Raw genomic sequence first — 13478 nt, 5'->3', positions numbered from 1 at the left:
CCTGCTAAAATGACCGTTTCTGCTCACTTCATTTGTAATATGTGTATTGATGTGACATTCTTGGCTCGCTAGCAAAAGCATTTTGAGGCTAACAGAACATTTACTTAGGGAGAATGTGGAAGCAAGAGGAAAAAGTCTAAAAGCTAACACTAGGCCAACCAGATTAAGCACCACCTGAAGACCGGCTATTAAGAGCATGCACTGCTGGGGGGGGAGCCACACATCGTGGGGAAGCAGCTGAGGCAAGTGGGTGCTAGCCAGGGGCAAGGCTAAAAGCTAACCCTACCAGACCCTACTAAAATCTCATCAGCTAGTTAATTGCGTGCAAGGCCAAATGGCAACACTATCCAATACAGTTCTTGTGACAGCGGTGAAAGCTATGTCAGGATAGATCAAACATAAACATAAAACCGAACTAAGCAAACAGGACACAAAGAAACACAAACTGGAGATCAAACCAAACACTGTGAAACTAGCAAAAGAAACAAACAGGCCAAGCAAACATGGCACGAACCGACATGAATACACATGTACATGTACGAGACCAGACAAACAAACACTGGAACAAAGGGACTACACACCTGAGACTAACAAGAGGGTGGGGCTGCAGAGAAGGCACAGGTGGTAACACTAATATCAAGGTGGGTCTAGGACAGAGACCTAAACAGAGCCATGTAATGATGTGCACATGGCAGGGCAAAACACAGACACAGATCAGGAAAGAAATACACAAGGGCAAGACAAAGACACCTGTTACATATGCTATGCTGCTATGAGGCATCATGATGAAGTAATACGGCCAAAAAAAGCTAATCATTTTTTTACGGTCTGGATAGTGGAATTCTTTAGATTTTTTAAGAGCCACAAAAGGTTAGAGAATTAGCGTGTTTCATCCTGGGGCAAAATAACAGGGTTTGGGAATAGGCTTGTAAAACAGCAAACAAATGCTCCAGTTTTACTATTCTCCTACTCACCTAGTGTAGGCTACCAGTTGGCTACACTATTTTGGGCCCTGTGAAAAGATATTACACTGGGCACAACACCCCACCGCCACAGGCCACACCATCCCAGCCTGGATTCATAGATAGGGACCTCTCATCTGAAGCATATGATCAATTACACTGAAAGAATGGAAACCCTTTAGTAAAATGTTTAAAGCATAGCGTAGCATAGTACAGTCTTATCGGATGGTGCTGCTTTTCTCTCAGCGTCCTCTCAGAATGTGTGTGGTCAGCTTTTGGCTGGTCTCCCTATGCACCATCAGGCCCCTGCAAACTATCCAGAATTCAGTAGCACGGGTCGTCTTCAACGTTTCTAAGCCAGGTCACTCCACTGCTGCTTTCTTTCTTCACTGGCTTCCTGTAGCTGCTTCCCACATCAGATTCAAAACCCTGGCCTACAAAGCCATGACTGGACCAGCCCCTCCACACTTGATGGCAATGATCAAAAGCTGATCTGCACCAAGAGCCCTTCCAGCATCAAGTACGGCTCGGCTTGACCCGCCACTCGCTTTTTTCTGTCCTGGCACCAAAGTGGTGGAACGAACTTCCCCTGGGTGTCTGAACAGCCATCTTCAAACGTAGATTGAAGACCCACCTCTTCCAAGAGTACTTTGGCGAATAGTAGAGTACGATGGTCTACATATTGACATGTGTTTAGTAGTGTCTAAGATTAGAGGTATCTTAGAGGTAACAGTGTTTGAGGTTCATGGTTTGGCACATCTATGCACTGAACTCTCATTATTCCACTATGCCAAGGAAAATGCCGCTTTCCCATTGTAGGAGACCTTTAAATAAAGTGCATACACAGCGAAGGACAGCGACACACTGCTGCAGAGTTTGAGTGCTTTTCACCGAAGATGTCAATTGTGTTTCCACTGTCCTTCATGTCCTATAACCCAATTTTACGGATACCTGCATGCACCTATCACACACATCCAGACACACACAAATAGACACATAGGTCACCTTCATGTCTGCCACACCATGAAGAAGTGTCTCAGACTCTGTCCACTAGAGAGTGTGCGTTATGTGTACAGGCATGTTGGCTCCGAAGTGTGTGCCATGCTGTACGTCCCTAACCATCACTTGTCGACTGAGCATGACATGAAATAGGTCCGGTATCCCTGGAGACGGACACACTCTCTGCTGTCCTTATTCTGTCACTCAGCTCCCGTTAAACCAGCGGAAACAACAGAACAGCTGCAACCAATTCATTCTGTTCACAGAAGCCAACAAAGCAACAGAGGTGAATAATGGCGATCAGGTTTGCAAGGCCATGCTTTACCGCAGTAAAGACAAGTCCGTCACAGATGCCCTACAGCGTGGCTGACCGCATAGTCATAGAGGCCAAGGAGTCTTCATTCTATGTTGCTGGTAAGCACAAAAAGGCATTGCGGACCTTATTTTGTAAGCCAGGTTTTACGCCTGTTGTGAGAGAGTCTGGTGCTTTTTATCCCTTAAAGTGCAGTAAAGTAAACGCTGAACAATATTTTTTAGACCTACAAACAGACGGACACATCAATTATATCTTCTTAAATGACACTTTTGCTGTTCTAAACCTGGCTAGTGCAAGCCCTAGAGGTTAAAAAAATTGCTTTGTCATCACCAATTGATGATGACAAAGCAAGAAACACTGTTCCCCTTTATTACAGGGCTGCTCAATCCTGATCCTGGAGATCTACCACCCTGCAGAATTTAGCTCCACCCCGTATCTAACACACCTCATTCAGGTAATGAAGGCCTTCAGGAGCAACTGAACATTAGCGTCAGCTGTGTTGGATCTGAACTCCAAGACCAGGATTGAGCAGCCCTGCTCTATTACATAGCAGTGGCTGGCGACCTTACGAGTGTTAATGCTCCAACTGGCTGCTTTCTAGCCAGCACCTCGCACCCCACTAAGCCCCGCCTTTACACGCTCATAATTAAACCCCTCCCATGCATTTTTCATTGGTAGGAGAAGGGTAGGAGACCCACTGAGATTAATGGAGGATATTGCCATTGTCATGCTAAAACCTTGTCTCCCTCTTTCTATTTTTCACTTTTTGACATAATTTAAATACATTTTGCCTTTTTGGAGATACAAGGTTTTTGTCTGGCAGGAAGAGGCCATATGACAGACATGCAAAATGACCAATCACAGTCCACTGTTTTGGCAGCGTCGGCAGAGGAAGGCAACTGTGGCAATTCCTATGAATATATCTAACTGTAAAAGGCTAATATTATAAGCCAATATATGGCTAACTAGTGCTTACAACACTCCGTAGTTATGGCTAGCCTAATGATACCGATTGCCTATACCGATTACGAGGCCATGGCTGGATGCTACATGAACCTTTCCAGGCAAACCTAACTGGTAATGCAATATCATGCAGTGCTTCTTTAATGCGGTCTCTCAACACAAAATGTACTTTGCATTTTTGGAGTCGTAACCACACGCTGTGTAAAACGTCCAGAGCCGTGAATTTCCATGCAGAACAGCACTGTGGAGCTCAACATGGAAACACAACGGAAAAGGGCTGCTTATCTAGCTCTAAAAACTTGATCACGGTCTCTTTAGCTTTCTGACGGTTGCTGATGTACTTTTGGTGATGGTGCTGCTGTTTTGTGTGGTTAGCTGTGTTTGATAGCTCTGCTGTGTTCAGATACTCACTGTACTGGGCTGAGCGATGTACTCTGGAGAAGGGCATCCAGTTAGTTGTGTAAAAAGTCTTTAAGCTGCTTCCTTCACAAAGCAGGTAGGTTTTACTCGTTCCACAAATGTGAGATTGAGTCTGGTTATATGGTTACAAAAAATAAACAAACAAACAAACAAACAAGAGTCCAACACTGGTTTTAATGCACAAGTTCTGCAGTTCCACCAAGCGGTTGAACAAAGAACAGCAGTATCCTGTTACCAATGAACCTCTTGCAGAGCTGACGTTATTCTTAACCCAAATACGACCTGAACGGCTCTCAGAACCGGCTAATGAAAGAAATATGAGTCCATCGCCAAACACATATTTTGGCTGAAAATCGTCCGGTACATAGCCAATTATTTTTTCCATCTTTAGTTTCAACAGCGGAGAGATCCTTAGAGGGTTGAAAGGCATGGAAAAGGAGAAGGTTGACTAACATTCCCTTTATTTGAGGTTTCACAGAACCAATAGGTCAGTATTGGTTTGTTCTGTTTGTGATGGCTAATCCTTAACAGGTTACCTTTGCAGCATTATCTGTAGCGACAGTTTGCAAACCCAGTCTAGGTGACGTTAGTTATCTTACTTATGTTAGTTATCTGTCCTTGTTCGCTATATTCCTGTTGTATGTTGTTATGTGTCTGTTCAACGGTACCACAAAAACAAGCTTGCAAATACAGTGGAAATATTTACACAGATAATAGTCAATGGATAAAATGCTATATACAGACTTGTTGTCCTCTTCTTGGCCACTGTAGTGCTGTAGAAGCTATTAGCAACACCTAAATTCAGCTATTTATTGTGTTGTGAGTTATTGTGCTTGTGAGCTTGTATGTTGTTCTCCTTGGCAATGAGTGTCGAAGACTTTGGGGGTGGGATGTCTGAAGGACCACTGATGGGAGGGGTGTGGTTGTTTTGCTGCTGAGTTCAAATATCAACAATCTTTTTCCAGAATTGCTGACTCCACCTTCCACGGGATCCTATCAGTCAGTGATGCGTCATTTAATTAAACCCACTGAAGTCTAATTAATTCTCACTATATTTAATGATTATAGTTATTTGAATGTTAGCTCCTTAAAATAACTGCTGGCACCGGTGACAAGATTTTCATCTTGGTCACATAGAACGCATCCAATCACCCACCTATAAAATAAACAGGATTTAATCCATGCAATTCATATTTACTCCAGTATTAATCCCCGTAATCCACAGAGTAAGTAGGAGGCTGTGTTTACAGAGGACACCACTGCTCGGCACATACCAGTCTTACTGAACAAATAAAGTGGCAATTAGTTCTGCTCTGTTTAGACTGCTTTAACATGCTTATTTCAATGAAGTGTTTAAGTGCTCAGATATGAAATGAAGAGGATGCGGAGTAAAGAAGCGAAGAAGCAGTGATCTTGGCCTTGATCACTGATGGGTTGTGTCATGGATTTGAACACTAGGGGGCAGAGTAGAGTCACTATGCCTTTTTAGCAGGCGGCCCAAGGGAGGATGCTCCACTCCAGTGGCCAGAACCTGCCCTGCCCGGACCCTCCTTCACCAAAGGCACTGAAATGGAGCACTGCACCAGCGTACTGCTAAGAGAATGTGACTGGGAATGCAGAAAGTGTGTGTATGCATGTGTGTGTGTATTATATGTATTATAAGTGCATCAGCTCCTGTGAGTGCATCTAAGAGTGTTTCACTGTGGTGATGTGTATGCGTGTGTGTGTGTGTGTGTGTGTGTGTGAGAGAGAGAGAGTATGTGTGTCTTTTAATGCATAATTAAGAAGGTCAGGCTTAATGAAGCACCACGGATTAAAGTTCAGGACATCCCTAGGCTCTGTTTACCCTGTTAGAACCCCACTGAGAGAGGAAGAGGGAGAATGACAGGGAGTGAAAGAGAAGAGAAGAGAAGTGACCACTACTGTGACTATTGTTGCCATTCAGTCTTGAAAATGGCTACAAAAGGTTCTTTAGGAGAAGCCACAGAAGAACCACATTGGATCCATAAAGAATCATGTTTGTGGTAGAGACCCAATCTTCTGTAGGGTTTTAAAACCCTAATGTAAACCTTGATGTAAAGGTTCATCTATTTTACAAACATGGTTCATACTGGGAACAAAAGTGGTTCTTCTATGGCATCACTCCAAGAAAGCTTTACAGGTCAACATTAGGGTTGGGTGGTATATCTGTAATACGTCTACTGTGGTGTCTCTAAATGAGGATGGTCTTTCAAAATGATGGCATGTCTAATGTATCACATTTCTGCTCTATCGAGTTCCCGGGCAAACAAGCTCATTCCCCCATGTGCATTTAAAAAAGCCACAGTGTGGGGGCACTATGAGAGCTCACTGACTGGTAAGGTCATGCTCAAGCCCAGTGTAGTTGCAAGTTCAGCTACGTGGAGTTTGATTGAAAGGGAGAGCAAGCAAACCTAAACGAACCAGTTTACTCAATGTGCCTGAAAACACTCCCGAGATGTGTTGTGATGTGAGCCTCAGTGAGCTGGAACACGGTCTGTGCTGTGACATATAACCCGCCAGCTCCCTTATCTAAGCCTAGATAACCGGCTAAGAGTCCAAACACGGAAGAGCCGGTTTCACTTCTCCTTTCTGTTACTCCCAACACCAGATGCTGGACTTTGCTTAGTTAACAGCAGCTGAATTGAGCTGTCTGATGCTCGGTGGTGCTGTAGCCGAGCTGGCCAAGCAAATGCAAGCTTGCGAATGGGCTACAGGTCCAAAACCATGGGGGTCTGGGCCCTGTTTCAGGGAGCCAGACTTTGCCGGAGTTTGACCTGTTAACTAAGCTAATGCATACCAGCTTCACTCTCCTGATTCAGAGCTGTTTAACATTCTGTAATCGTGAATTTGATCATTTTTCGGCAAAACCATCCAACCCTAGTTCATACTGTTGTTATAATGCTTTGGCAATATTATACTCACTACATTCATGCCGAGAGAGACAGAGAGATAGAGAAATTACAAGCTTGAAAAGAGAGCAGAGTGGAAAAGAGAAAGAGGGAGGATAGAGAGTGTGTACTGCACAAGTAAGATGGAGAAAGACAGAGAGGGAAGAGAAAACAGAGAGGGAGAGAGGGTTGAAGTTGATGCTTAATGCATGATATAACCTCAACTGTCCACAGCAACCCTGCCATCATCAAAACAGTGAGCGTGCGGACGAGCAAAAGAGACAGGCGGTCAAACAGACAGACAAAGAGGAGTTACCTGCAGGGTTGAGTCACTGGAGAGCTCCCGGCCAGCGAAGATGACCCTCAACTGATCGGGCTGGACGCCCTGCAGACAGCCCACTGCCTCCTTCAGCTCTGCTACACTCGCCCCCTGCTCCACCTCCACTGGGAAACCATGACTGGAGTTGAAGCGCACATACACTGAGAGGAGCAGAGAGAGAAAGAATGGAGGAGTATTAAAGTTTGAGCATTCTTGGTTTGCAGTACCTAAATATATTAACCAGAAAGCTGTTGGGGATCTTTTGGTCTTCTTTGGAAAACTGAAGAAACCACTGAGAAAAGTTCAACACTGAGAATAATATTGCTGATCTCAGCAGAGCTAATGGGCAACCATCATGCAAGCATGTCTCAGAAGATGTCTTGGACTTGGTCTAAAACTCAGCTACTACAGCTACTTCATGCAATGAACAGAAGATGCCCTGCAGGTGATCTCTTCTAGCCAAGGCTGTCAATCACTTCATTCCTAAGTGTATCCCCTACTTATGATACAGCAGAATAATGTTTTAAAAAACAAACCAAAAATGGGCCATTATGAGCATTAGCCTCTAAAAACAGGGACAACTAACCGTTAGACTTAGATACTGGAGGTGGAAAGACAGCTAATAGGAGAAGAATGAGAAGGAAAACAGGCTGCTCTGTTATTGAAACATACAGGGATGTTCGAAGCTGCACATCATGCTGCAACCAGCCAGCAGAGGCGCTATACCTGTGGAGGCCACACTTTTGAGAGATGTTGCGCTGTCTGTGTTTTCTGTGGTCATTGAGTCTATACATGCCGCAGAGATTTGAGAGAGAAAATCAATGGAACATTTTGATTCTCGCTTAAAGTCGATGTATCATACTTTAGATAAAGTCATTGTGCTGTTAATGTACTATTATGCTACTTTACATAGACTATAAAGTGCATCGACGGATAAATAAGAACTCGGTTTTGCTTAAAATTCAAGTTAATAATAAGTAAATAAGGCTAAAACATAGCTAACAGACCAGAAACCTCTTTAATTTTTAATGTTCAGCTTTTAATTGAAGTATTTGACAAGCGATACACTGTACAATTACAATATAAAGTACAGTAAAAATTCTTTAACAAAAAAATACAAAAAAGGTAAAGTACTACTTATTCCCCATATTAAGTATTTTATGTCCAGCAGGAAATTTTGCACCTTTTTTTTTTTTTTTTTAAACAGCGTTATATCACACCTTGTTTGGATGAAGGAGCCATTATTATAAGACCTGCATGGTGCGCTACAATTAATATATTTAATGAATGCCTCATGAGCAAGTTTCTCCATTCTTATCTCGCTAAAAGAAGAAACGGCGGCAGCTAATGGTCTACTTCTCATTCCACTGTTAACTCTACGGTGCTAAACGGTTCATTAACAGAGAACCACACACAGTTTTAGGCCCCCATCACTGCTGCCACACTTGGCTATATTCCGATAACAAAAAAACAGGCGATAGCTATGGAGCATTCAGCTTTACAAGTGCAGACAGAAAGCGTGTTGTAGCTTTGTGGTATAATCAGGTGAATGCAATCTGATGGAACATAAGACACAAGCCTCTAAAAGCGGAAATGTAATATCACTTTGACCTCTGATGTTTTTAGATTCTCTAGGCTTTGTCTGACTAGCATCCATGTACTGAAAAGGCAAGTGCCATCTCTAGAATAGCTGCGTGTTAGGGAATGGTTTGATGTTGGCAGAACCCTGTGCAGATACGTTTCCCTTATTAAATGAGAGGGAACAGTGAAGATCAGGCCTTACTTGGAACTCGGAAGCCAATCTCTGCCTGAAAGCCATTTGTACATTGCCTGTCCAATTTGGTTATTTGTGTTTTTATTCTTTTGGACACACGTCAGGTTCAGGGTGAAAGAGAAGGGGAATGAAAGCAGAGCGAATGAGAGAGAGAGAGAGAGAGAGAGAGAGAGAGAGAGCTTCAGAAGGGAGGTAAGGCACAGCAAATGCAAAACACCAACGCCAGCAGATATGAAGGAGGGAATATGAAAGTGTGGAGGAGAGACAGAGGACAGGCGCTTGAGATGGAATGAGAAAGACAGAAAGAGAGAGAGAGAAGGAGAGAAGGAGAGAAGGAGAGAGAGAGAGAGACGAAGGACAGGTGACAGGCTTGGCTAGACAAAAAGACAGACTTTAGCATTCAGGCCGTACAGTCGCTTCCTGCAAATCCCCAAAACCCTTCATTAAGATGACTGCGATTTTGGCGCAGAAGTATTTTTCCCCCCTCCGTTATCGCCTCTGCTTATTATTTTAATTGAAATGAGTCAACCTTTGCAGAGGCCCCCGAGGCACGGAGATAAATTCCGAAATGGGAAAATGGTTGATCTGAAAAAGAAAGGAATAAAAAAAAATCCCCTCCATCAAATATTGTATTATAACGAAAACCTAGAGGAGGGGGTCGTGTTCCTCCTCCTCTTCAGACGCACCAAATCTGGTCTGAGTAAATATTTACTCCGATGGAACATTTGATAAAAGGAAGGGCTTGATGTACACGATGCACATTCAGTAAATAACCCACCCTTTCTTTCAGTCCGCCAATGCACACGTTCAGCCACAAATTCAGAGCAACTTGATCATTCCGACTCAATATCACTGAAGCACAGCTCTCTTCCAGGAAATTGCATCTGCTGATATTGTTGACTTAAAACACGGGGACTGGGGGACTAGGAGGGGCAGGGCATGTACTGATTGCTGCTTGGCTAAATGACAAAAGCTATAGCTCCTGTTCCGGCTCTGAAGAGGGACTTGAGTGATTGCTTGTTGTTAAAGCGTGACATTCTCCAATAAAGGCATTCCATCAAGCTCTTGTGCAGGCAAATGACACTTGAACCAAAAGTGGCCAAAAATACAACAAATCATAACCAGGAGAGGGTCAACGAAAGACAAACATGGCTGAGAGACACTTGAACTAGAGGGACACCGGGAAACAACAAAAACCAACATGCCTGTGCTTGAGCAATCAAGTACACTGCTAACACTGGAGGTCGTCCCAATTCCACACCACAGTAATGAACTTTCCTCACACCAACACCGCTCTCGCAGAAAGTTCCAAAACTCTGGATGTGCTAATATTAGCAATGACTACCGTCCCACTCCCATTCTCTGCAGTCCCGCTAATAAGTGCAATAATAGTAGGCTAATGTCTCCATTGACAGTTGGAAAGAAGATAAGCCTGTATCAACCTGAAGCGGCGCGCTGAGCCGGTGTCAGTTTGGGCCGGGGGTGATGTTTGCTGTCGCCATGATTTCCATAATCTCCCTCATTGTTTTGTCTCCCTTCCAGGAGGATAACAAATGAGTAAATTCCGCCTTTGTCATGTTTCATCACACCAGGAGTCAGGTTGGCGAGGGGGTCTCGACGTGCCTGGATTGCCCGAGTTTTCCCTCTGCGAGCACGAGTGACAGAATGCAATCACCGAGCGGTGGCAGGCCGGATTAGCCAGCACTGACAGGCCACTGTAACAGGCGCTCAAACGCACGCAAACTACTGCCTACGACCTCAAAGATTAGCCAATGCAATCTATTGGACAAGACCAAAAAAAAAAAAAAAAACCCTGAATGGCTTCACATGGTTAATTCTTAAATTATGCATTTCCATATACCAGAGATTAACACCTCGCTCAATCTGTGACCGGTATTAAGAGAGAAGGGAAGGGGGGGGCTAGCTTTGCTTACTGGCACCAGCAAGTACCAGGTATTTCTAGCCTCATTCTTCCACTGTTACTTATGTAGCTTTCAGCAGCCAGTGTTACGGCCAGCGAATACAGTACATTGACCAGGAGTAGGGCAAACAATTCTGCTGTTTAGCTAGGCCGTGCACATCGCACTCAGCAGAGCATGACAGCGGGAATACTCTGCCCTCTCCAACATGAATGTTTGTCAGGAGGAAATTGAGCAAAGAGAGAAAGAACAGTGTGGGGAATCAAATCAAAGAAGAGAGACAGAGACGGGATGTTAGTTTTCATTCATTTTTTAAGGCCTTCCAGAGAAAACCCAGGGAAAAGTAAAAAACAAAATGCTCCCGATGTCTTGAAACCGAAATACACCACTGAGCACTGTATTAGGAACACCATACTAATACTGGCTAGGGTGTCCCTTTGCTCTCACAGCAGGCTCAATTCTTCATGGCATGGATTCCACAAGATACGAAGCATTATTTTTGGTCCATCTTGACATGTTTGTGGTGCAGATCTCCTATTCTACCAAGACGTTGGCCTGGAAAGCTACTAAGGATCAGTGAACCTTTGCTTTATGACATGGTGTATTACCATGCTGGATGTAGCCAGTCAATTATGACCATGAAAGGACACACATGGTCAGGAACACTACCTATAGTACAGTTCAAGAAATGACTGACTGGTATTAATGGACCCAAAGTGTGCTAAGAAAACATCCACACCACTAAAGCACCTCCACCAGCCTGACGCAGTGAGACAAGGCAGGTCGAGTCCATGGGTTCATGCTGTTGGCAGTATTAAACATCAAAGCCTCAGCAGAAACCCACAGTCAACTGACCAGGCTACGTTTTTCTAGTCTCCACCTGGACAGTTTTGGTAAGACTTTCCCCACTGCAGCCTCAGCTTTCTGTTCTTGGCTGACCGAAGTGAAACCTGACGTGGTCTTCTGCTGTTGTAGCCCATCCATCTCACCCCAATGGTACAGAGCGGTTATCTGAGTTAACGTAGGCTATCTGTCAGCTCAAACCAGTCAGACCATTCTCAGTTGACTGTACAACTGAGAATCCCAGCAGTTCTTAAAAACAGCTTGTCTGGCAGCAACAACCATGCCACTCTGAAATTACAGATAGTTTTCATTCTGGTGGTTGATGGGAACATTACCTGAAGCTGCTGGCCTGTCTCTGCATTAATTTATGCATTGCCTTGCTGCCCCACAATGGCAATGATTAGGTAATTGCATGGAAGATTTATTTAACGTTGAGTAAAAACAGACATTAAATACAAGTCATTCTTTTTCAGGAGGTGTTTCTGATGGGATTACACAATCCAACTGTATGAGGAACAGGAAGGCTAGGGATATCTATGACTATACAGAAGATACAGAAGATACAGAAAAGGGGCAGCTGTGGCAGCCAGGGCCTGAACGTTACAGAAGTGCCCTTGAGCAAGGCACCTAAACCCCAACGACTCTCTGGGCATTGCTAGGTGGCTGCTTTAAGCTCCTAGTGTGTGTGTGTGTGTATGTGTGACAGGTGAATGAGTGTATCTTTTTCTTCACTAACAGCAAAAATTGCCCAATCAGATAAACAGCATTAAAGCATTCATCTTTCAGACAGAGGAGGAAAAACAAGCTCCTATCTCTCTTCAGATCTGAAACAATGAAACAATTCACAGATGTTTCTCTCCATCCGTCCACTGTGAGAAGACGACTAGACACTGTGGGTCGGAAAGGCTGTGGAGCTAATCAAGAAGCTCTTCCCTAAGAACAAGAAAGCTGCTAGTGTTCCCAAATCAATGACTGACCACACCAGAGTCCACACCTCAACGTCATTGAATGTATCTGGGAGGACTTGGATTGCGAGAAGCAGAAAGTGCTCCTAAGACTGAACTTGGAGGTGTGGAAAAAAATCTCCCTGCAGATTTTACTACAGAAAAAAAAAAGACAGTGGGTCTCCTGAAAAGAATAGACACTGTGGTAAAGATAAAGCATGGACTCAAACATACTTAAAACTAATTTAAACAATCCATTTCTGACTGGAATTTAAAGAGGGATTCCACTGGTTTGTCAGATATTGGAGCAAGTGAAATACGTCTTGAACACGTCACAAATTTTCTAAGCAAATATATTTTTAAAGGCGCTCCTGACAACATAAAATTCTTGACCCATCCAATCCATACATGTAAAGAAATCAAACCATAGATGTCCAGAAATGACATTATGTGTAATATCGAGAAATTACACAGGGACAAAAGTATTGAACACATGAAGAAAGAAAGTGGCACTGTTTCACATAATTGAAGGAAGGATGCATGGACAAATGTACAGAGACATTCTTGATAAATATCTGCTGCCATCTACCAGGATTTCAGCAAGACAATGATCCCAAACACACAGCCAAGGAAACTCTTAGTTGGTTTCAGTGTACACTGTACAGCAAAATGTGTCCTCCGCATTTAACCCATCTGTGGTAGTGAACACACACACACACACACACACACTAGTGAACTAGGGGCAGTGAGTACACACACACCCACAGCGGTGGGGAGAAGAGAGGGTAAAGGGCTTTGCTCAAGGGCACAACAGTGGCAGCTTGCCGAGCCCGGAAATGGAACCCACAACCCTGTTATCGATAGCCCGGCACTCTAACCGCTGAGCCACCACTGCCCTGGATAAAGCTGCAAGAACGGCCTAGCCAATCACTTGACCTGAATCCATCTATGAAAGGCCCTAAAGTTCAGAGTTCATAGAAGAAGCCTAAGAAACCTTCAGGATTTGAGAAGAGTGTTTGTGTGGAAGAATGGGCCAAAATCACACCTGAGCAATGCATGCGACTAGTTTCTCCACATAACAGCATCTTGATGCTGTCCTAACCAACAAAG

At 43.9% G+C, this 13478-nt stretch overlaps 1 protein-coding gene across 1 annotated transcript in view; it reads right to left on the bottom strand.

Annotated features, from left to right (window-relative positions):
* prkn (parkin RBR E3 ubiquitin protein ligase) overlaps positions 1–13478 on the bottom strand; it is a 125071-nt gene that overhangs the window by 94461 nt on the left and 17132 nt on the right. Inside the window, exon 2 of the mRNA XM_072677685.1 lies at positions 6886–7049. Within this exon, the coding sequence (XP_072533786.1) occupies positions 6886–7049 (164 nt within the window). The remainder of the gene's footprint in view (positions 1–6885; positions 7050–13478) is intronic.

This window comes from Salminus brasiliensis, chromosome 4 (genome assembly GCF_030463535.1).
Source record: "Salminus brasiliensis chromosome 4, fSalBra1.hap2, whole genome shotgun sequence".
NCBI classification, from domain to species: Eukaryota; Metazoa; Chordata; class Actinopteri; order Characiformes; family Bryconidae; genus Salminus; species Salminus brasiliensis.
This window is presented reverse-complemented; position numbering and strand designations above follow the sequence as displayed.